The sequence below is a fragment of the Pristiophorus japonicus genome, chromosome 21 (genome assembly GCF_044704955.1).
Source record: "Pristiophorus japonicus isolate sPriJap1 chromosome 21, sPriJap1.hap1, whole genome shotgun sequence".
NCBI lineage: Eukaryota > Metazoa > Chordata > Chondrichthyes > Pristiophoridae > Pristiophorus > Pristiophorus japonicus.
The window spans coordinates 93,534,254-93,559,871 of NC_091997.1; the positions used below are offsets into that span (position 1 = coordinate 93,534,254).

Below are 25,618 nucleotides of genomic sequence, written 5' to 3' on the forward strand. Positions count from 1 at the left end.
TAAGTGGCTTACCCCTTATCCTTAGACTGTGACCCCTGGTTCTGGACTTCCCCAACATTGGGAACATTCTTCCTGCACCTAACCTGTCTAAACCCATCAGAATTTTAAATGTTTCTATGAGGCCCCCTCTCATTCTTCTGAATTCCAGTGAATACAAGCCCAGTTGATCCAGTCTTTCTTGATAGGTCAGTCCCGCCATCCCGGGAATCAGTCTGGTGAACCTTCGCTGCACTCCCTGAATAGCAAGAATGTCCTTCCTCAGGTTAGGAGACCAAAACTGTACACAATACTCCAGGTGTGGCCTCACCAAGGCCCTGTACAACTGTAGCAACACCTCCCTGCCCCTGTACTCAAATCCCCTCACTATGAAGGCCAACATGCCATTTGCTTTCTTAACCGCCTGCTGTACCTGCATGCCAACCTTCAATGACTGATGTACCATGACACCCAGGTCTCGTTGCACCTCCCCTTTTCCTAATCTGTCACCATTCAGATAATAGTCTGTCTCTCTGTTTTTACCACCAAAGTGGATAACCTCACATTTATCCACATTATACTTCATCTGCCATGCATTTGCCCACTCACCTAACCTATCCAAGTCACTCTGCAGCCTCATAGCATCCTCCTCGCAGCTCACACTGCCACCCAACTTAGTGTCATCCGCAAATTTGGAGATACTACATTTAATCCCCTCGTCTAAATCATTAATGTACAGTGTAAACAGCTGGGGCCCCAGCACAGAACCTTGCGGTACCCCACCAGTCACTGCCTGCCATTCTGAAAAGTCCCCATTTACTCCTACTCTTTGCTTCCTGTCTGACAACCAGTCCTCAATCCATGTCAGCACACTACCCCCAATCCCATGTGCTTTAACTTTGCACATTAATCTCTTGTGTGGGACCTTGTCGAAAGCCTTCTGAAAGTCCAAATATACCACATCAACTGGTTCTCCCTTGTCCACTCTACTGGAAACATCCTCAAAAAATTACAGAAGATTTGTCAAGCATGATTTCCTTTTCACAAATCCATGCTGACTTGGAGCTATCATGTCACCTCTTTCCAAATGCGCTGCTATGACATCCTTAATAATTGATTCCATCATTTTACCCACTACTGAGGTCAGGCTGACCGGTCTATAATTCCCTGTTTTCTCTCGCCCTCCTTTTTTAAAAAGTGGGGTTACATTGGCTACCCTCCACTCGATAGGAACTGATCCAGAGTCAATGGAATGTTGGAAAATGACTGTCAATGCATCCGCTAGTTCCAAGGCCACCTCCTTAAGTACTCTGAGATGCAGTCCATCAGGCCCTGGGGATTTATCGGCCTTCAATCCCATCAATTTCCCCAACACAATTTCCCGACTAATAAAGATTTCCCTCAGTTCCTCCTCCTTACTAGACTCTCTGGCCCCTTTTATATCCGGAAGGTTGTTTGTGTCCTCTTTAGTAAATGCCGAACCAAAGTACTTGTTCAATTGGTCTGCCATTTCTTTGTTCCCCGTTATGACTTCCCCTGAATCTGACTACGTTTGTCTTTACTAACCTTTTTCTCTTTACATATCTATAGAAACTTTTGCAATCCGTCTTAATGTTCCCTGCAAGCTTCTTCTCGTACTCCATTTTCCCTGCCCTAATCAAACCTTTTGTCCTCCTCTGCTGAGTTCTAAATTTCTCCCAGTCCCCGGGTTCGCTGCTATTTCTGGCCAATTTGTATGAAACTTCCTTGACTTTAATACTATCCCTGATTTCCCTTGATAGCCACGGTTGAGCCACCTTCCCTTTTTTATTTTTACGCCAGACAGGAATGTACAATTGTTGTAGTTCATCCATACGGTCTCTAAATGTCTGCCATTGCCCATCCACAGTCAACCCCTTAAGTATCATTCACCAATCTATTGGAGCCAATTCACGCCTCATACCTTCAAAGTTAGCCTTCTTTAAGTTCTGGACCATGGTCTCTGAATTAACTGTTTCATTCTCCATCCTAATGCAGAATTCCACCATATTATGGTCACTCTTCCCCAAGGGGCCTCGCACAACGAGATTGCTAATTAATCCTCTCTCATTACACAACACCCAGTCTAAGATGGCCTCCCCCCTAGTTGGTTCCTCGACATATTGGTCCAGAAAACCATCCTTATGCACTCCAGGAAATCCTCCTCCACCGTATTGCTTCCAGTTTGGTTAGCCCAATCTATGTGCATATTAAAGTCACCCATTATAACTGCTGCACCTTTATTGCATGCACTCCTAATTTCCTGTTTGATGCCCTCCCCAACATCACTACTACTGTTTGGAGGTCTGTACACAACTCCCACTAACGTTTTTTGCCCTTTGGTGTTCTGCAGCTCTACCCATATAGATTCCACATCATCCAAGCTAATGTCCTTCCTAACTATTGCATTAATCTCCTCTTTAACCAGCAATGCTACCCCACCTCCTTTTCCTTTTATTCTATCCTTCCTGAATGTTGAATACACCTGGATGTTGAGTTCCCAGCCCTGATCATCCTGGAGCCACGTCTCTGTAATCCCAATCACATCATATCTGTTAACATCTATTTGCACAGTTAATTCATCCACCTTATTATGGATACTCCTTGCATTAAGACACAAAGCCTTCAGGCTTGTTTTTTTAACACCCTTTGTCCTTTTAGAATTTTGCTGTACAGTGGCGCTTTTTGTTCTTTGCCTTGGGTTTCTCTGCCCTCCACTTTTCCTCATCTCCTTTCTGTCTTTTGCTTTTGTCTCCTTTTTGTTTCCCTCTGTCTCCCTACATTGGTTCCCATCCCCCTGCCATATTAGTTTAACTCCTCCCCAACAGCACTAGCAAACACTCACCCTGCGACATTGGTTCCAGTCCTGCCCAGGTGCAGACCGTCCGGTTTGTACTGGTCCCACCTCCCCCAGAACCGGTTCCAATGCCCCAGGAATTTGAATCCCTCCCTGCTGCACCACTGCTCAAGCCACATATTCATCTGCGCTATCCTGCGATTCCTACTCTGACTAGCACGTGGCACTGGTAGCAATCGCGAGATTACTACTTTTGAGGTCCTACTTTTTAATTTAGCTACTAGCTCCTTAAATTCGTTTCGTAGGACCTCATCCCTTTTTTTACCTTTGTCGTTGGTACCAAGTGCACCACGACAACTGGCTGTTCTCCCTCCCTTTTTAGAATGTCCTGCACCCGCTCCGAGACATCCTTGACCCTTGCACCAGGGAGGCAACATACTATCCTGGAGTCTCGGTTGCGGCCGCAGAAACGCCTATCTATTCCCCTAACAATTGAATCCCCTATCACTATCGCTCTCCCACTCTTTTTCCTGCCCTCCTGTGCAGCAGAGCCAGCCATGGTGCCATGAACTTGGCTGCTGCTGCCCTCCCCTGATGAGTCATCTCCCTCAACAGTACTCAAAGCAGTGTATCTGTTTTGCAGGGGGATGACCACAGGGGACCCCTGCACTACCTTCCTTGCACTGCTCTTCCTGCTGGTTTTCCATTCCCTAGCTGGCTGTGGACCCTTTACCTGCGGTACGACCAATTCACTACACGTGCTACTCACGTCATTCTCAGCATCGTGGATGCTCCAGAGTGAATCCACCCTCAGCTCCAACTCCACAACGCGGTCCGTCAGGAGCTGGAGGTGGAAACACTTCCCACACACGTAGTCGTCAGGGACAATGGAGTCGTCCCTGAGTTCCCACATGGTACAGGAGGAGCATATCACGTGACCGAGCTCTCCTGCCATGACTTAACCCTCAGATAGGCAACAATGCTTAAGTTTACTCACTGTTATAGAAGAGAAAAAAGAAAATCTACTCACCAATCACCAGCCAATCACTTACCCCCTTGGCTGTGACATCACCTTTCTGTTTCTTTCTACTTCTTTTTTGCCTTCTCCCTGTAGCTGCACAAGTCACGCCTTTTATAGGCCTCTCCAACGGACCTCCTCGACGCTGCTCCCGACTACCGCCAACAAACCTCAGTACTGACCATGACTGAACCATGAATGCAATCTACCCAATCCTGGCGCATGACCGCAAAACGTAATGAGTAAGTCACTGAACCAAGGTGTCACGATACAAACTGTAACTTTCTTTCCTTGTACTTGTACTGTGTCTGATCCTGTATGTTAATGTAACAGGCCCACTGCATGATCTCGCTGGGGGGGGTGGAGGGGAAACGGATGTATGTAGCAATGGATACACATATGGATCACACCCAGAACCCACTGGAACCTCCACTGCATCATCGAACCATCCAAACTGGTAACCACTACCCAACGTTGTGGCAAAATGACTTGGGGTTAACAGGGAGAGAGCCAAGCCAAAGCACAGCTAAGGTGCAAGGACTATTGACACTTAAGTCTGGGGAGAGCTAAGCCAGAGCACTAAGTGCAAAGATAATCGGCACAAAGGACTTGGGGGAGAGTGATGTTATACATGCAGACTATAGATATACTCTCTGTGTAGTCACTGTATAGTTGCATAAGATGGAGACTTGTTACCTGATGTATGATCAATAAGGTTTACACTGTGTATATACTATGCTGGCACCACTAGAGGGTGCAACTGGTGGAGACCGGGGGTTCCTGCCCCTGTGGCAGAGGCTGTACACCAGAGGGCACTGCGGTGGGAGACCTGAGGGTCACCTGCATAGGTGTGCAGGGCCCAGTATAAAAGATTGCCCACCATGCTTGTGCCTCACTCTGGAGTTACGAATAAAGGACCAAGTTCACTACAGTTTGAGTACAACACATTGCCTCGTGGAGTCATTCACAAGTGCACTACAGACATAACAAAACCTAACTCAGTGACCAAGGTTTTGGACACCTGCACTAATATCCCCTGTGTTGTATACTCCGCAATGACACAGCAGTAGCGTGCTGAGGGAATGCTGCATTGTCAGCATGTACTGCTGGGTGAGAGGTTAAATCAAGGGCCTGTCTGCCATGTCAGCTGACTGTTAAATGGGACAATGGAAGAGTGCTGTCATAATGGGATCAAATAGGCCCCAGAGCCTCCTTCATCCAAGCCTATAAAGTTTCCAATTTCTAATAAAATATGAGGGTCTAATTGACAAGCAGGTGAGCTCCAGCGTTGTGTATGAATGTCAGATTCTAGATTCACTTTGTCGCTTGAAGATAATTGGCTGAAAACAAGCTAATGTGAAGGGCTGACATTGGTAACTGCCCAGGCCCGGGCCCATCCCAGTCCAGCCCCAGGCCCAGGCCCAGCCCAGCCCCAGCCCAGGACGAGCCCCAGCCCCAGCCCCAGGCCCAGCCCAGCCCAGCCCGAGGCCCAGCCCAGGCCAGGCCAGGCCCAGGCCCAGCCCCAGCCCAGGCCCAGGCCCAGCCCCAGGCCCAATCCCAATCCCAATCCCAGGTCCAGCCCCAGCCCAGGCCGAGCCCCAGCCCCAGCCCCAGCCCCAGCCCCAGGCCCAGCCCCAGCCCAATCCCAGTCCCAGCCCTAGCCCCAGGTCCAGCCCAGACCCATCCCCAGCCCAATCCCAATCCCAGCCTCAGCCCCAGCCCCAGGCCTAGCCCCAGGCTCAGCCCAGACCCAGCCCAATCCTAGTCCCAGCCCCAGACCCAGCCCCAGTTCCAGCCCCAGCCCCAGCCCCAGGCCCAGCCCCAGCCCAATCCCAATCCCAGCCCCAGCCCCAGCCCTAGCCCCAGGCCACAAGTTCACATGGTGTCAAAATGGCTCCACTCGATTTTGAACCGTCCGGCCTGTTCCAAACACATAAACACGATACAAATCGCCTCACAGTCGGGTAGGATTTTCTCAGTCCAGCACGAGCTCATACCCAGAAATGGGCAAGGCTGTGACAGCGAACGAGAGATTGCGCTGTTGGCCGAGCCGAAATAAACTGGCTGCCGGGTCCGGGACCCAATGCTGTGGCTGCTTTTCATTGGCTTTGGCGAGGGGAACATCATTCTCTCTAAATGGTTACCAATTGTCTTTGCTGATATCAGTGCCCTGGTAAGTGAGTTGTGTTCCTTGATGGACCATTTGGGAAAGGAATTGTGCGGCGCTCCGTTTGGGTAACATTTGCGGTCATGCACTACACGAGGGACTCCGTGAACTTCCGGTTTAGTGTTCCAGGAAGGAGGGGGAGCACTAAATCAGGTGTACCACTTCCCTTGGTGCGCTAACGCCGGCAGGAGGGGCGTTAACGGTGCAGCGCGGCCCAATGTCGAGGGCAACGCTGCCGGGATTGGAGGCTCCTTCCCTCCCTTGAAGGGAAGGCCCATCACTGCCGGCTCTGTGTTGAATTTATTTCCCTCGTCGCCAATGGCAGCAGCGATCCACCATGATCAGTCCTAAACAGTCCAGCAGAGCGCGGGGCGAATCGATCGTGACCAAACTAAAGTGCTGAAAAATGTAAGTTCGGCATTAGGAAAAATCTTTTTCACGTGCACCGACATCCCCTTTAAATACCACTCCCCACATGCCCCATCTCCTGACAACACTCCCAAACTTAAGAGTGCATCCGAAAGTAGGATCAGAGTAGGGAAAAATGGTAAAAAGACCAAATTAAAAGCTCTTTATCTGAATGCATTCATAACAAGATCGATGAGTTGACGGCACAAATAGAAATAAATGAGTATGATCTGATTGACATTACAGAGACGTGGTTGCAAGGTGACCAAGGCTGGGAACTGAATATTCTGGGGTATTTGCCATTTTAGATGGATAGGTAGAAAGGAAAAGGAGGTGGGGTAGCTCTGTTAATAAAGGGTGAGAAATGATATTGACTCAGAAGGTCAAGCTGTAGAATCCATTTGGGTGGAGCTAAGAAATAATCAGGGAAAGGAGTCACTGGTGGGAGTGGTCTACAGGCCCCCTAACAGTAGCCACACTGTAGCACGGAGAATAAATCAAAAAATAATGGAGGCTTGTAAGAAAGGTACAGCAATAACCATGGATGATTTTAATCTTCATATTGATTGGACATATCAAATTGGCAAAGGTAGCCTTGAGGAAGCATTCATAGTGTATTCGGGATGGTTTCTTGGAACAATACGTTGTGGAACCAAACACGGAGCAGACTATATTCAATCTAGTAATGACAGTGGAAGGCCAGAGGATTAGGAAATTTTTAGAAACCAGCAAAGGACGACTAAAAAAATGATAGAGAGAGAAAAGATAGATTGAGAGTAAACTAGCAAGAAATATAAAAATAGACAGTAAGAGTTTCTACAGGTATATAAAAAGGAAGAGAGTAGCTAAAGTAAACGTTGGTCCCTTAGAGGATGAGACTGGGGAATTACTAATGGGAAACGAAAATGTCAGAGACTTTGAACAAATATTTTGTATCGGTCTTCACGGTAGAGGACACTAAAAACATCCCAATAATTGATAATCAAGGAGCTAGTGGGGGGTGGGGGGGTGGGGGGCGGAACGGACTGAAAACAATCACTATCACAAGAGAAAAAGTACTCGGCAAATTAATGGGACTAAAGGTGAACGTCCCCTGGACCTGATGGCTTGCATCCTCGGGTCTTAAAAGAAGTGGCTGCAGAGATAGTGGATGCATTGGTTGTAATCGACCAAAATTCCCTGGATTCTGGAGAGGTCCCAGGGATTGGAAAACCTCGAATATAATGCCTGTATTTCAGAAAGGAGGGAGACATGAAGCAGGAAACTATAGACCAGTTAGCCTAACATCTGTCGTTGGGAAAATGCTGGAGTCCATTATTAAGGAAGCAGTAGCAGGACATTTAGAAAAGCATAATACAGTCAAGCAGAGTCAGCATGGTTTTATGAAAGGGAAATCATATTTGACAAATTTGCTGGAGTTCTTTGAGGATGTAACGAGCAGGGTAGATAAGGGGGAACCAGTGGATGTGGTGTATTTGGATTTCCAAAAGGCATTTAATAAGGTGCCACATAAAAGGTTACTGCACAAGATAAAAACTCACGGGGTTGGGGGCAATATATTATCATGGATAGAGGTTTGGCTAACTAACAGAAAACAGAGAGTCGGGATAAATGGGTAATTTTCAGGTTGTCAAACAGTGACTAGTGGGGTGCCACAGGGATCAGTGCTGGGGCTTCAACTATTTACAATCTATATTACTGACTTGGATGATGGGACTGAATGTAATGTAGTCAAATTTACTGATGATACAAAGATGGGTGGGAAAGCAAGTTGTGAGGAGGACACAAAGAATCTACAAAGGAATATAGACAGGCTAAGTGAGTGGGCAATAATTTGGCAGATGGACTATAATGTGGGAAAATGTGAGGTTATCCACTTTGTAGGAAAAATAAAAAAGCCAATTAATATTTAAGTGGAGGGAAATTACAAAATGCTGCGGTACAGAGGGATCTGGGGGTCCTTGTACATGAAACACAAAAAATTAGCATGCAGGTACAGCAAGTGATCAGGAAGACAAATGGAATGTTGGCCTTTATTGCAAGGGGGATAGAGTATAAAAGCAGAGAAGTCCTTCTATAACTGTACAGGGTATTGGTGAGGCCACACCTGGAGTACTGCGTACAGTTTTGGTCTCCGTATTTAAGGAGGGATATACTTGCATTGGAGGCTGTTCAGAGAAGGTTCACTAGGTTGATTCCTGAGATGAAGGGGCTGTCTTATGAAGAAAGGTTGAACAGGTTGGGCCTGTACTCATTGAAGTTTAGAAGAATGAGAGGTGATTTTATTGAAACATGTAAGATTCTGAGGGGACTTGACAGGGTAGATGCAGAGAGGATGTTTCCCCTTGAAGGGGAATTTAGACTAGGGGGCATAGTTTCAGAAAAAGAGGCAGCCCATTTAAAACAGTAATGAGGAGGAACTTTTTCTCTCAGAGGGTTGTGAATCTTTTGAATTCTCTGCCCCAGAGAGCTGTGGAGGCTGGGTCATTTAATATATTTAAGGTGGAGATAGACAGATTTTTGACCGATAAGGGAGTCAAGGGTTATAGAAACATAGACATAGAAACATAGAAAATAGGTGCAGGAGTAGGTCATTTGGCCCTTCGAACCTGCACCACCATTCAATATGATCATGGCTGAACATGCAACTTCAGTACCCCATTCCTGCTTTCTCTCCATACCCCTTGATCCCTTTAGCCGTAAGGGTTACATCCAACTCCCTTTTGAATATATCTAACGAACTGGCCTCAACAACTTTCTGTGGTAGAGAATTCCACAGGTTCACAATTCTCTGAGTGAAGAAGTTTCTCCTCATCTCGGTCCTAAATGGCTTACCCTTATCCTTAGACTGTGACCCCTGGTTCTGGACTTCCCCAACATCGGGAACATTCTTCCTGCATCTATCCTGTCCAATCCCATCAGAATTTTAAATGTTTCTATGAGATCCCCTCTCATTCTTCTAAATTCCAGTGAATATAAGCCTAGTCGGTCCAGTCTTTCTTCATATGTCAATTCTGTCATCCCGGGAATCAGTCTGGTGAACCTTCGCTGCACTCTCTCAATAGCAAGAATGACCTCCTTCAGATTAGAAAACCAAAACTGAACACAATATTCAAGGTGTGGCCTCACCAAGGCCCTGTACAACTTCAGTAAGACCACCCTGCTCCTATACTCAAATCCCTTCGCTATGAAGGCCAACATGCCATTTGCCTTCTTCACCGCCTGCTGTACCTGCATGTCTACTTTCAATGACTGATATACCATGACACCCAGGTCTCGTTGCACCTCCCCTTTTCCTAATCTGTCACCATTCAGATAATAATCTGCCTTCCTGTTTTTATCACCAAAATGGATAACCTCACATTTATCTACATTATACTGCATCTGCCATATATTTGCCCACTCATCTAACCTCCTATTTCTTATGTTCTTATATTCCCTCGGAGGTCACAGTCAGTGCAACGTTTACACACAGCACGGTGCGTGAGCCTCCCAGTTTGCAGCGGCAGACACACGTAACAGCGCAGGTTGAAAACAAGTGATTTAGAAAACTGTAATGGGTGATTACTATGCTGCGCCTTTAAGACTCGGCACTTCCCGGGATCCGATTCGGAGTTCCACACATGCGCAATGGGCTCGCAAAATGTACCGGCCAAACTTTTGTTATGGCCAACCCCCCAGCTCTGGTGTGCAATGGCTGATTTATCGCCCCTTTGCCCGATTCTGACGAATTTCTGGGCGGGAGGTGCAAACCTTTTCAAGGCGCTGAAAGTACCACTCCACCCGGGTTAACGCTGCAACTGAGGCGCGGCCCAATTTCCAGCGAAAGACTTTGTGGGGCAGATTTTCACCTTGCAGCGGGTATAAAGCTAGGGCTGCTGACTGGCTTCTCATTTTACAACCCATTCCATTTCCTTGTCCAGTCCACTGTTACGTTTTACGCCTGAATTCATTCAGTTAAAAAGACCCTTCCCGCTCACACCTGAGGCCATATAGTGAGAGCAGATACGTCTCGGTTTCTTAGCCTGATTGTGGTTACAATGTAGCTCAAGGAGGGCACAGCACTGGGAGTGTCAGCTAGAGTATGTGCTCAAGTCCCTGGAGTGGGACTTGAGCCCACAACCCTCTAACTCACAGGCGAGAGTGCTGCCCACTGAGCCACAGGCAATATGCTGCAGCCTGAATTCCAGCTTTACATCGATTTTCGAAATCTGAAAACAGGAAACATGCAAAGTATTGCAACGGTCCCAATCAGCCTGGTCTGTAATTGCCACCCATTTATTGTCAGTCTCAGGGTTTCTATGCTATGACCAGGATTGGCTTTCCTTATTGTACTGTACCTGAGAAAGTCTGGTGCTCTGCCGATCATATTCTCAAAGTCCGGATAGTTCAGCTTCCCGTCACCGTCCAAGTCAGCTTCTTCGATCACTTTCTCACACACCAGCGTCACTTCTTCAGGAGCAAGCTCCTCCCGCGTCAGTTTATTCAGGGTCTTCTCCAGGTCCAACTTGCAGATGAAATTGTCTGTGTTGAAATCTGTTGGAGGGAAATGCAGCACATGGTGTGGGCAATGGACGGACAGACACACGGCGATAATGGAGCACAGACACATGACGATAATGGGCAGGAAAGGACCAGCTGATGGTGGTCGGAGTACAATGACTGGATACGTCCCACCCCACCCCGAAAGCATGCAATCTCCCGTCGGAGGCCAAATTCTGTGGAGAATTCCTCTTGCACTCCCCGAGGCATCAAAACCACTCTCGGACAACACACGGGCCACGTACACTTTAACTGTTAAAAAGAAAGACTTGCATTTCTATAGCGCCTTTCATGACCACCGGACGTCTCAAAGTGCTTTACAGTCAATGAAGTACTTTTGGAGTGTAGTCACTGTTGTAATGTGGGAAACGCGTACAGCAAGCTCCCACAAACAGCAATATGATAAAGACCCGATAATCTGTTCCAGTGACGTTGATTGAAGGATAAATATTGGCCCCAGGACACCAGGGATAACTCTCCTGCTCTTCTTCGAAATAGTGCCATGGGATCTTTTATGCCCAGAGACCTGTTAACCCACTTACCTGCACTATGATGTGATCCCTGCTCCAGCCAAGAACTGCTCCAGCTCCCTATTGAAGGCGCGACTATTATCACCAATGGCGCAGTCACTCACACAATGCATTTTGAGATTTGTAGGATCTTGCAGAGACATCGTTGGTAAGATATCTCCAGCGACTTGAGGTGTCTACTGTACATGGTCCATACAGGAGGGCGGGTATTACTACTGCCCGAAGTGGAGAAAGTGCATCCGGGAGGGCGCTGAGCACCTCAGTCTCGTCGGCGAGAGCATGCAGAAACCAAGCGCAGGCAGTGGAAGGAGCGTACTGTAAATCTGTCCCACCCAGCCTTTCCCTCAACCAATGTCTGTCCAACCTGTGACAAAGTCTGTGGCTCTCGTATTGGACTGTTCAGCCACCAAAGAACTCACTTCAGGAGTGGAAGCAAGTCTTCCTTGATTCCGAGGGATTACCTATGATGATGATGATGATGATGATGATGATGATGAATTTTGAGACAAAGGACAATGCTGCCTGGTTTAACCCATGCAGTCCTGTCTGAGCCCGCATCGCGGGAGAGGCTGGTCACTGCATTCAATGACAGGGTGGAAACGTCATGGAACGGTGAGGCCAACATTAAAATCAGTTCTTTTATAACGGGCTGTTTGGGAGTTTGCCGGACCGGTTGCTTGGTGGATGTAAACCCAGCACTGGTTACAGCTTACGGGCACAGCAGTGATGGCACTGCGGAGCTGGGCCAATGGATCGGACCAATCGGGCCCGAGTGTTGTGAATGGAGCAACTTCATACACCATGAGGAATTTCTCACCAACAGGGCCAACGTTCAGGTTGGACATTTCCAAACCAACAAAATCAAATCAACAAATCATAAAATAAACAAAAACATATTGAGATAAAGCGACAGACATTCCTCCACAGTCAGTGCACCCCCCGAGACCCCCCCCAGTCAGTGTGTCTCCCGAGACCCCCACGCTCAGTGTCCACCTCCCGAGACCCCCTCACTCAGTGCCCCCCCGAGACCCCACACTCAGTGTGTCCCCTGAGTCCCCCGCATTCAGTGCCCCCCCCCGAGACCCCCACACTCAGTGCCCCCCCGAGACCTCCCCACACTCAGTATGTCCCGAGACCCCAACACTCAGTCCCCCCCCCCAAGACCCCCACACTCAGTGTGTCCCGTGAGACCCCCACACTCAGTCCCCCCCCCCGAGACCCCCACACTCAGTGTGTCCCGTGAGACCCCCACATTCAGTGTGTCCCCTGAGACCCCCACATTCAGTGTGTCCCCCCGAGACCCACACACTCAGTCCCCCCCGAGACCCCCACACTCAGTCCCCCCGGAGACCCCACACTCAGTGTGTCCCCTGAGACCCCACACTCAGTGTGTCCCCCGAGACCCCCACAATCAGTGTGTCCCCCGAGACCCCCACACTCAGTGCCTACCCAGAGACCCCCACACTCAGTGTGTCCCCCCCGAGACCCCCACACTCAGTCTCTGCACAGCTCCATATCTCGCACCCACAGAGCTATGAGTGAGTTGGGGAACTGTCGCCTGATGTTAAAGGAGCGGCCTTATTTCAGACCATGAGAATTTGTAGCAGGAATCTGGAATCCGGCCCCTTGAGCTTGCCCCGCCATTCTACCTCAACCCCATTCTCCCGCCCGATCCCCAAATCCCTCAATTCCCCGAGAGTCAAAAGGTTCAGTGATCTCGGAACGACTGAGCATCCACAGCACTCTGAGGGAAGAAATTCCTCCTCATCTTGGTGTGAAAAGGCCGCTCCCTCATGCTGGGACTGTGGGACGATTGCCACGGGGAGCGTGGCCCGCCGCTGACAGTCAGTGCTCCCCACCTCCCCCCCCCCCCCCCGGGCAGTCTGCAAGGCGGGCAGCGGGCAGGGGGTGCGCATCGCGATCGGCATTGTGTTTTAATTGTCGGCTGACTTCTGAATCAGCCTGTCAATGGCGAGTACGGCCCAATCACTCCCGGTTCCCCAGCGCACCAAGGAAACTTCACTGGGACTCGCAGCGCCTCTCTCCTTAAAGTGACATGGTTAGCATGGTGGTGATGGACCCCGCCCCGACACCCCCCGACCCTCGACCCCCCCGACCCCGTCACCCCCCGATCCCCGACCCCTGACCCCCCGACCCCATGACACCTCAAACCCCCCGACCCTGACACCCCCCGACCCAACAACCCCCGGACCCGACAACCCCCGACAGCCCCCGACCCAACACCCCCTGACCCCCGGACACTGCCCCGACTCTCTGACAATGATGCCCCCCCAACACCCCCTGACCCCCCAACACCCCCCGACACCCCCCGATACCGCCTGACAGAGCTTTGAGATGGTTTCTTGAACTAACAGCTGAATTTCCCAGTTCTTCCCTCCGACTCCCGCCGGGCGCTAAACTTCTGGCTAATTCGAAATGCCCTCCCCAATTTCTCGCTGAGGGCAATTTCGGATGCTATGCCTCCCGGTTCTCGACGCTCCAGCCAGGGGAAACAACCTCTCATCTACCCTGTCCATCTTCCCCAGAATCTTATATGTTTCCAATGAGATCACCTCTCATTCTTCTAAACTCAAGAGTAAAGGCCAAATCTACTCACACAGCCAGCGTTCTGTGTTACTGTCTATCTCTTTGATGTAAACAATCAAAATGTCACGTTCAGGAGAACTCTGAGACTGCAGAGTGTCCACCACTCAGTTTGAAGAAAGTAATTGAATGAGGAGATAAGCAGATAGAATCAAACTGAACGTTGAGTTAATCGTGGTTCACTGCGATTTAAAAGGGTCACTTTTGGCAAGACTTTGAAAAATTCACATTTCATTTCAACTTAAATTGTAAAACTGGATCGCCACATGTTTATATCCTGACACGGCCTCAGAATTCTTGCTCGCCTGTCCCATTTAATGATGGTATTTTTCACAAAATGAAGACCAATAACTCACCCTAACCACTGGGCTAGTTGGAGATATCCATGGTGACAGCCCCTGTCTACACGTTCACATCACTTCTCATCAATCACACCTCCAAGTATGAGCTGAGGGAAGAGATTGTCAAAGAGGCTGGTTGCCAAATTCAATCTTATCCTTGTCGGAAACCCTTCGATACTGAATCCCATGGTCAACGACGTTATCTTCAACCTCAGATTTCAGTGAGGTCCAGACAGCCCAGGTTACCACAATGCTGTAAGGGAAGGACTTCCAGGAGAGTGACATGGGACCAGGATTGGTCAGAGTCCATTGACCAGGAAAGATCAGTGACCTTTCGCCTGGAGAGGCCAGCGACCTTTGACCTGGAGAGATCCACTGAGTTACGTCCTCCCCCCTTCAGGGTCTGCACTCGATGGGGAGTCTGTATAAAGATTGCGGTAATACAGAACCCAGCTGTTTGCTATTAACAGATTGGATGTGGCGGTGTGAGAAGAAAACACGGCATTGAGAAGCAGATGGGATTCCCAAATGGGCCTTTTAAATCGACAGGACACACACCAGGCCTGAGAGGAGGGCCTGCCATACGTGTCCGGCATACGGCAAGTCCAATTTTCATTCCTAAGGAGGGGATTTTAACTCCCTCCGACTGGTGGAGACTGGGGAGGGGGCCAGCTAAATGGAGAGGGTGAATTACCCGCTATTTCACTGATCGACTGCTGTTTTAAAATGCCTAATTTTTCAGGTGTATGACGGGCAGAGCCTGACACATTTATACAAATAGGGGCCCAATTGCAACCATAATATCATCCAGCACAGAAGGAGGTCACTCGGCCCATGATTGAAAGAGCTTTAGGAACATAGAAACATAGAAAATAGGTGCAGGAGTAGGACATTCAGCCCTTCGAGCCTGCACCACCATTCGATATGATGGCTGATCATTCCCTCAGTACCCCTTTCCTGCTTTCTCTCCATACCCCTTGATCTCTTTAGCCGTAAGGGCCATATCTAACTCCCTCTTGAATATATCCAATGAACTGGCATCAACAACTCTCTGCGGTAGAGAATTCCACAGGTCAACTACTCTCTGAGTGAAGAAGTTTCTCCTCATCTCAGTCCTAAATGGCTTACCCCTTATCCTTACACTATGTTCCCTGGTTCTGGGCTTCCCCAACATCGGGAACATTCTTCCTGCATCTAACCTGTCCAGTACCGCCAGAATTTTATATGTTTCTATGAGATCCCCTCTCATCCTTCTAAACTCCAGTGAATACAGGCCCAGTCAATCCAGTCTCTCCTCATATGTCAGTCCTGCCATCCCGGGAATCAGTCTGGTGAACCTTCGCTGCACTCCCTCAATAGCAAGAACGTCCTTCCTCAGATTAGGAGACCAAAACTGAACACAATATTCCAGATGAGGCCTCACCAAGACCCTGTACAACTGCAGTAAGACCTCCCTGCTCCTATACTCAAATCCCCTAGCTATGAAGGCCAACATACCATTTGCCTTCTTCACCGCCTGCTGTACCTGCATGCCCACTTTCAATGACTGATGTACCATGACACCCAGGTCTCGTTGCACCTCCCCTTTTCCTAATCTGCCGCTATTCAGATAATATTCTGCCTTCGTGTTTTTGCCACCAAAGTGGAGAACATTTATCCACATTATACTGCATCTGCCATGCATTTGCCCACTCACCTAACCTGTCCAAGTCACCCTGCAGCCTCTTAGCATCCTCCTCACAGTTCACACCGCCACCCAGCTTCGTGTCATCTGAAAACTTGGAGATATTACATTCAATTCCTTCATCTAAATCATTAATGTATATTGTAAATAGCTGGGGTCCCAGCACTGAGCCCTGCGGTACCCCACTAGTCACTGCCTGCCATTCTGAAAATGACCCGTTTATCCCGACTCTCTGCTTCCTGTCTGCCAACCAGTTCTCTATCCACGTCAGTACATTACCCCCAATACCACCTGCTTTAATTTTGCACATCAATCTCTTGTGCGGGACCTTGTCAAATGCCTTTTGAAAGTCCAAATACACCACATCCACTGGTTCTCCCCTTTCCACTCTACTAGTTATCTATTTAGTCCCATTCCCCTGCTTTCCTCCCATAGTCCTGCAAATTTTACCCCTTCAAGTATTTATGTAATTCCCGTTTGAAAGCCATGATTGAATCTGCTTCCACCGTCCTCTCAGGCAGCGTGTTTCAGATCATAGCCACTCGCTGCGTAAAAATGTTTCCTCCTCTCCCCTTCGGGTTCTTTTGCCAAACACTTTAAATCTGTGTCCTCTCGTTACTGACCCGTCTGCCACTGAAAACACTTTCTCCTTATTTACTCCATCAAAGCCCTTCATGATTTGGAACACTTCTCTCAAATCTCCCCTTAACCTTCTCTGCTCGAAGGAGACAACCCCGGCTTCTCCCGTCTCTCTATATAACTGAAGTCTCTCATCCCTGAGACCATTCTGGTCAATCTCCTCTGCAACCTCTCCAAAGCCGTGACGTCCTTCCTAAAATAATAATAACTTTTATTTATATAGCGCTTTTAACGTAGTAAAAGAATGTGGTGTATTTGGAGTTCCAGAAGGCATTTGACAAGGTGCCACATAAAAGGTTACTGCACAAGATAAAAATTCACGGGTTGGGGGTAATATATTAGCATGGATAGAGGATTGGCTAACTAACAGAAAACAGAGAGTCGGGATAAATGGTTTATTCTCGGGTTGGCAATCAGTAACCATTGGGGTGCCGCAGGGATCAGTGCTGGGACCCCAACTATTTACAATCTATATCAACAACTTGGAGGAAGGGACTGAGTGTAACGTAGCCAAGTTTGCTGACGATACAAAGATGGGAGAAAAATGTGTGAGGACACAAAAAATCTGCAAAAGGACGTAGACAGGCTAAGTGAGTGGGCAAAAATTTGGCAGATGGAGTATAATGTTGGAAAGTGTGAGGTCATGCAATTTGGCATAAAAAAAATCAAAGAGCAAGTTATTATTTAAATGCAAAATGCTGCAGTACAGCGGGACCTGGGGATACTTGTGCATGAAACACAAAAGGATAGTATGCAGGTACAGCAAGTGATCAGGAAGGCCAATGGAATCTTGGCCTTAATTACAAAGGGGATAGAGTATAAAAGCAGGGAAGTCTTGCTACAGTTATACAGGGTATTGGTGAGGCCACACCTGGAATACTGCGTGCAGTTTTGGTTTCCATATTTTCGAAAGGATATACTTGCTTTGGAGGCAGTTCAGAGAAGGTTCACTCGGTTGATTCCGGAGATGAGGGGCTTGACTTATGAGGAAAGGTTGAGTAGGTTGGGCCTCTACTCATTGGAATTCAGAAGAATATGAGGTGATCTTATCGAAATGTATAAGATTATGAGGGGGCTTGACAAGGTGGATGTAGAGAGGATGGGGGAGACTAGAACTAGAGGGCACGATCTTAGAATAAGGGGCCGCCCATTTAAAACTGAGATGAGGAGGAATTTCTTCTCTCAGAGGGTTGTAAATCTGTAGAATTCGCTGCCTCAGAGAGCTGTGGAAGCCGGGACATTGAATAAATTTAAGACAGAAATAGACAGTTTCTTAAATGATAAGGGGATAAGGGGTTATGGGGAGTGGGCAGGGAAGTGGAGCTGAGTCCATGATCGGATCAGCCATGATCGTATTGAATGGTGGAGCAGGCTCGAGGAGCCGTATGGCCTACTCCTGCTCCTATTTCTTATGTTCTATAAAACGTCCCAAGATGCTTCACAGCAGTGTTTCAGACAAAACAGATAAACTGAGCCACAAGGGAAGAAATTAAGGCAGGAAAGAGGTCGGTTTTAAGGAGCTTCTTAAAGGAGGAAAGAGAGGTAGAGAGGCGGCGAGGTTTAGGGAGGGAGTTCCAGAGCTTGGGGCCCAGTCAACTGAGGGCACGTCCTCCAATGGTTGAGCAGTTATAATGAGGGATGCTCAAGAGGGCAGAATTTGAGGAGCGCAGACATCTTGTGGGCTTGTGAGGCTGAAAAAGATTACAGAGATAGGGAGGGGCAAGGCCATGGAGTGATTTGTAAACAAGGATGAGAATTTTGAAATAGAGGCGTTGTTTAACCGGGAGGTGAGAAAGCACAGTGGTGATGGGTGATCGGGACTCGGTGCGAGTTAGGATACGGGCTGCCGAGTTTTGGATGACCTCAAGTTTACATAGGGTAGAATGTGGGAGGCCAACCAGGAGTGCATTGGAGTAGTCAAGTCTAGAGGTAACAAAGGCATGAATGAAGGTTTCAGCAGCAGAAGAGCTGAGGCAGGGGCGGAGACGGGCAATGTTACGGAGTTGGAAAAAGGCGGTTTTAGTTATACTGCGGATATGTGGCTGAAAACTCATTTCAGGGTCAAATATAACACCAAGGTTGCGAATAGTCTTGTTCATTCTCAGATTGATGCTAGGGAGAGGGATGGAATCAGTGGTTAGGGAACGCAGTTTGTGGCAGGGACCAAAGATAATGGCTTCGGTCTTCCCAAAATTTAATTGGAGAAAATTTCTGCTCATCCAGTACTGGATGTGGGACAAGCAATCTGACAATTTAGATACCAAGCATGGGTCGATAGAAGTGGTAGAGAGCTGGGTGCCGTCAGCGTACATGTGGAAACTGACTCAGTGTTTCGGGAAGATAATCGCCAAGGGGAAACATATAGATGAGAAATAGGAGGGGGCCAAGGAGAGATCCTTGGGGAACACCAGAGGTAACGATGCAGGAGTGGGAAGAGAAGCCGTTGCAGGAGATTTTCTGGCTACGATTAGATAGATAAGAATGGAACCAGGCGAGTGCAGTCCCACCCAGCTGGATGGTGGTGGAGAGGCGTTGGAGGAGGATGGAGAGGTCACCTGTGTCAAAGGCTGCAGACAGGTCCAGAAGGACGAGGAGAGATAGTTTACCTTTGTCACTGTCACAAAGGGTGTCATTTGTGACTTTTATGAGAGCCGTTTTGGTACTGTGGCAGGGGCGAAAACCAGATTGAAGGGATTAAAACACTGAATTCAGGGAAAGATGGCCACTGATTTGGGAGCCGACAACACGAACAAGTATTTTGGAGAGGAAAGGGAGGTTGGGAAATGGGGCGATAGCTAGCAAGCAAAGTGGGGTCAAGGGTTGTTTTTTTTGAGGAGAGGGGTGATGACAGCAGATTTGAAGGAGAGAGGAGGGAGAACAATGTCAGCTAACATGGGAGCCAAAAAAGGAAGTTGGGTGGTCAGCAGTTTAGTGGGAATAGGGTCAAGGGAGCAGGAAGTGGGTCTCATGGACAGGATGAGCTCGGAGAGATCAAGAGGGGAGATCAAAGAGAAACTAGAGAATGATGCGAGTTTAGGGCTAGAGCAGGTGGGAGCCTCAGATGAAGTTTGGCCTGGTGGGCAAGATGAAGGAAGGCAACTCAGGCAGCTGATTGGATGGTCTCAATCTGTGAGACAAAAGTCCATGAGCTCCTCATTGTTGTTGGAGTCGAGTGCGGTGGAGATGGTTAGCAGTAGAGAATTGTAGCCGGGGGTTATTTTCACATTCCAGAATGATCCTGGAATAGTGAGCAGTTTTTGTAGACAAGAGTAGGAACCGATAATGTTGTGTGTTTGAGCCAGATTTGGCAGTGAATGACTAAACCAATTGTCCGCCACATCCATTCAAGTCTGTGCCCTTTTGACTTGAGGGGGCAAAGATGAGGGCTATACCAGGGGGAAAACATAGAAACATAGAAATTTACAGCGCAGAAGGAGGCCATTTCGGCCCATCGTGTCCACGCCGGCCGACAAAGAGCCGCACGGCCCTCGGTCAGCAGCCCTGAAGGTTACATATAAACCAATGAACAATGAACAATGACAGAAAGGTAAAGAGCACCCAGCCCAACCAGTCCACCCCACACAACTTCAACACCCCTTACACTGAAACATTCTACACTCCACCCCAACCGGAGCCATGTGATCTCCTGGGAGAGGCAAAAACCAGATAAAAACCCAGGCCAATTTAGGGAGAAAAAATCTGGGAAAATTCCTTTCTGGTGATCCAGGTGATCAAAACTAGTCCAGAAGACCCTGGCCATATTCTATTCCCTGCAGTACTTACCATCGTATCTGTGCTGATCAACAAAAGGTCATCTTGTCTAATCCCAATTACCGGCTCTAGGTCTGTAACCCTGCAGGTTACGGCACTTTAAGTGCTCATCCAACCATCTCCTAAAAGTGATGAGGGTTTCTGCATCCACCACTCTTCCAGGCAGCGAGTTTCAGATCCCCACAACCCTCTGGGTAAAGAAGCCCCCACCTCAAATCCCCTCTAAACCTTCCACCAACCACCTTAAAATTATGCCCCCTTGTAATAGACCCATCCCCCAATGGAAATAGGCCCTTACTATCCACTATGTTCAGGGCCTTCAATATTTTATACACCTCGATGAGGTCTCCTCTAATCTCCTCTGTTCCATGAGAACAAACCCAGCCTATCCAATCTGTCCTCATAACTAAGATTCTCCATTCCAGGCAGCATCCTAGTAAATCTCCTCTGCACCCCCTCTAGTGCAATCATGTTCTTCCTATAATACGGTGACCAGTACTCCAGCTGTGGCCTAACCAAAGTATTATATAATTTAAGCATAAACTCCCTGCTCTTATATTCTATGCCTTGGCCAATAAAAGCAAGCATTCTTTATTCCTTCTTAAACATCTTATCCAACTGGCCTGTTACTTTCAGGGATCTGTGGACAAGCACTCCAAGGTCCCTTTGTTCATCTACACTATTAAGTGGCCTATGGCTTAATGTGTATACCCTTTCCTTATTAGCCATCCCAAAGTGCATCACCTCACACTTCTCTGAATTAAATTCCATTTGCCACAGCTCTGCCCACCTGACCAGTAGATTAATATCCTTCTGCAGCCCATGACTTTCCTCTTCATTATCAACCACACAGCCAATTTTAGTGTCGTTTGCAAACTTCCTAATCATACTCCCTATATTCAAATCTAAATCGTTGATATATACCACAAAAAGCAAAGGACCCAGTACTGAGCCCTGCAGAACCCCACTGGAAACATCCTTCCAGTCACAAAAACATCCATCAACCATTACCCTTTGCTTCCTACCTCTAAGCCAATTTTGGATCCAACTTGCCACTTTGCCCTGGCTCCCATGGGCTTTAACCTTTAACGGCCAGCGTGAGAGAGAGTAATGGTTTTAATAAGGACTAGGACATCAAAGGTGGTGAGGAGGATATGGTCGAGCAGAGCGGTGGCTGCAGAAATGTCATTGTTAAAAGAGGGCCAAAGGCAGGACAGTTTTGAGTTGATAAGTGCAGTTGTAAGAGAGTTTGGAGAGAGTTTTTTCCAGTGGCGGGAGTAGGTTTGGGTGGGGGGGGGAAGGGGTATGTGGGTCGAGAGCGATACGACAAAATGGCCAGAGATGGCTTTATCTTTAATTGACACGATTAGAATAGCAAGGCCACGAGAGATTGCAAGGTCAAGGGGGTGGCCGTGAATAAAGGTTGAGGAATTTACATGGAGGAGAGATTAAGGGAGGGCATGACAGTAGTGAAAGAGGAGAGAGAGCATGATGAATTGAGATGGAGGTTGAAGTCACCGAGGATGAGAAGTCGCTCGGTGCAGAAGTTGAGGGAGGATAGCAGTGAGGATATATCCGTGATAACATTTTTAAATCATACTTGGATGTGCGGTAGAGAAGGAGAATGTTGAATGAGAGGCGACAGGGATGGAATAAAGCAAGATGTTCAAAGGAGGAGAAAGTGTCGGAGGAGTAGGGGGGACAGACCAAGGTATGATTTGTTGACGAGAGCCACCACGGCGGGGCAAGTGGTGGAAGGTATAACCAGGAGGGGAGGCTTCGATTAAAGGTAGTGTGTCATTATCCCTCAGCCAAGTTTCCGTTAGTGCCATAATGTCGATGCAGTCATCCACGATAAGGTCATGGATGGCAAGGGCCTTGTTTGCAAGTGAACGGACATTCTGCAAGGAGATTTTGAGAGGCTTCGTGATGGTGATCTACTGCCAGCATCCACATGGTCATTGCTTGGAGAGATGAGTTGGACGGGGAGGAAATTTTCAAGATTAGCCTTCCCTGGGCGGTAAGGGCGGTGAGAGAGTAGGATGGGACAGTTGGGGCTGCTGCTTGTGAGGAGACAGCAACGAGGGCCACGATGGGCCCTTCGGAGAATGCCAAGAGATGCCCAGAGGGAAGGGGCAGGCCTGTGTCAGAGGGAGTGAAGCCTGGGGCGGTGGCAGCAGAGTAGGAATGTCGAAGAGTAATGAAGAGTTGGTGGAAGGATTGTGGAGGACCGAGTATACCAGACAGGACAGATGAGAGGCGGCATATTGTCATTAGATACTGACCAGGGAAGGAAAGAGAGAAGTGGGAGAAGGAAGAGTAAAAGGAAGTCAATGGCTCGGGTCGGAAGCGGCAGACAAAATGTGCAGCAAATAGATCCAAGCGAAAAACTCGGGAAAATAAATTCACTTTACATTGTAAATACTACAATAAGGATTCTACAATAGTACATTCAGTATAAGCAAGATTCATTGTATTTAAATAAAATTAAATAATATATGGAATAATTATAAATTACGTTAAAATCAGAAAATCAGTCATTGAAGAAAAGTTTAGTTGTGTTTAGAATGTGTGAGGTCCAGAGCTGGGCCAACTCGTGCTTTGCCAGATCTCCCTCTTGCAGTCTAGGCCTCTCCTTATCGAGCCCAGAATTCCCTATCCTTTCTAACAGCCTCAACTTGACCTGCCAGCTTTAAAGACTTGTGTACATATACTCCCTAGGTCTCTCTGTTCCTGCATCCCCTTTAAATTCTGCCATTTAATGTACATTCCTCTCCTCATTCTTCCTACCAACATCAATCACTTCACACTGCAGACACGTGGCTGACCATTACACCAGTCTGTCTACGTCCTCCTGAAGTATGCTACCATCCTCGTCATTATTTATTATATTTCCGAGTTTTGTGTCATCTGCAAACTTTGAAATGATGCTCTGTATACCCAAGTCCAGGTCATTAATATACATCAAAAAGAGCAGAGGCTCCAACGGACCCCTGGGGGACATCACTGAATATAATCCTCGAATCATAGAAATTTACAGCATGGTAGGAGGCCATTCGGCCCATCGTGTCTGCGCCGGCCAACCAAGAACTATCCAGCCTAATCCCACTTCCCAGCTCTTGGTCCGTAGCCCTGTAGGTTACGGCACTTCAGGTGCACATCCAAGTATTTTTTAAATGTGGTGAGGGTTTCTGCCTCTACCACCCTTTCAGGCAGTGAGTTCCAGACCCCCACCACCCTCTGGGTGAAGACATTTCCCCTCAAATCCCCTCTAAACCTCCCCCCAATTACTTTAAATCTGTGCCCCCTGGTTGTTGACCCCTCTGCTAAGAGAAATAGGTCCTTTCTATCCACTCTATCCAGGCTCTGCATAATTTTATACACCTCCACTTCCTCTGTTCCAAAGAAAACAAACCCAGCCTATCCAATCTTTCCTCATAGCTAAAATTCTCCAATCTAGGCAACGTCCTCATAAATCTCTTCTGTACCCTCTCCAGTGCAATCACATCTTTCCTGTAATGTGGTGACCAGAACTGCACACAGTACTCCAGCTGTGGCCTAACCAGTGTATTATACAGTTTGAGCATAATCTCCCTGCTCTTGTATTCTATGACTTGACTAATAAAGGCAAGTATTCCATATGCCTTCTTAACCACCTTATCCACCTGTCCTGCTACCTTCAGGGATCTGTGGACCTGCACTCCAAGGTCCCTTTGTTCCTCTACACTTTTCAGTGTCATACCATTTAATGTGTATTCCCTTGCCTTGTTAATCCTCCCCAAATGCATTACCTCACACTTCTCCAGATTGAATTCCATTTGTCACTGTTCTGCCCACCTGACGAGTACATTGATATCTTCCTGCAGTCCACAGCTTTCTTCTTCATTATCAACCACAGTTTTAGTGTCATCCATAAATTTCTTAATCATACCCCCAACATTCAAGTCTAAATCATTGATATATACCACAGAAAGCAAGGGACCCAGCACTGAGCCCTGCGGAACCCCACTGGATACAGCCTTCCAGTCACAAAAACACCCATCAACCATTACCCTTTGCTTCCTGCCTCTGAGCCAATTTTGGATCGTTAAACCAAGGCCATATCATCTCTTCAGGTGGCTGTAAAAGATCCCATGGCACTTCTCAAAGACAAGCAGGGGAACTCTTCCAATGTCTTGACCACAATTTATGCTCCAACCAGCACCACCAAAGCAGATTATTTGGGCATTTATCTCCTTGCTGATTTTGAGATCTTGCCCTGCACAAATTGGCTGCCACATTTGCCTACATAGCAACAGTGACTACACGTCAAAGCTAGTTCATTGGCTATGAAGCACTTTGGGATTTTATGTGTTTATGAAAGCTTTTTTCTTTCAACCAGAATATCTCCAACTTGCCACTGTGCCCTGGATCCCATGGTAGACATCCCTCCAGTCTGAAAAACAACCGTTCACCATTACTCTTTACTTTCTGTCCCTTCACCAATTTCATACCTCGCAGACACAACCCCACGGGTAACAGGTCTATTATATGTACTTTACCAAATGTCTTTTGAAAGTCCATTTACAGAGAGATTTTGCAGACTAGGCCAAAATTCTCTGGAGTTTAGAAGAATGAGAGGTGATCTCATTGAAAAGTATAAAATTCTTACAGGATTTGACAGGGTAGATGCAGGGAGGGTCTTTCCCCCGGGCTGGGGAGTCTAGAACCAGGGGTCACAGTCTCAGAGGACAGAGGACAGAGATGAGGAGGAATTTCTTCACTCAGAGGGTGGTGAATCTTTGGAATTCTCTGCCCCAGAGGGCTGTGGAGGCTCAGTCTTTGAGTATATTCAAGATGGGGATCGCTAGATTTTTTGGCTATTAAAGGAATCAGGGATATGGGGACAGTGCAGGAAAGTGGAGTTGAAGTAGAAGATCAGCCGTGATCTCACTGAATGGTGGAGCAGGCTTGAGGGGCCAAATTCTTATGCTCTTTACAACATAAACCATGCTACTTACATAAGGACATAAGAATTAGGAGCAGGAGTAGATTATTTGTAACTGTATTACTGTGAAATCACAGACTAAAACATAAATATTACAGGAAATGTGACTATTTTTAAATAGAATAGCGTTACATAT

General features: G+C 47.7%; 1 protein-coding gene across 1 annotated transcript in view; it reads right to left on the reverse strand.

Annotated features, from left to right (window-relative positions):
* The window catches only part of cib2 (calcium and integrin binding family member 2), a 625,685-nt gene that overhangs the window by 11,588 nt on the left and 588,479 nt on the right, over nucleotides 1–25,618 (reverse strand). Inside the window, exon 5 of the mRNA XM_070864228.1 lies at nucleotides 10,725–10,920. Within this exon, the coding sequence (XP_070720329.1) occupies nucleotides 10,725–10,920 (196 nt within the window). The remainder of the gene's footprint in view (nucleotides 1–10,724; nucleotides 10,921–25,618) is intronic.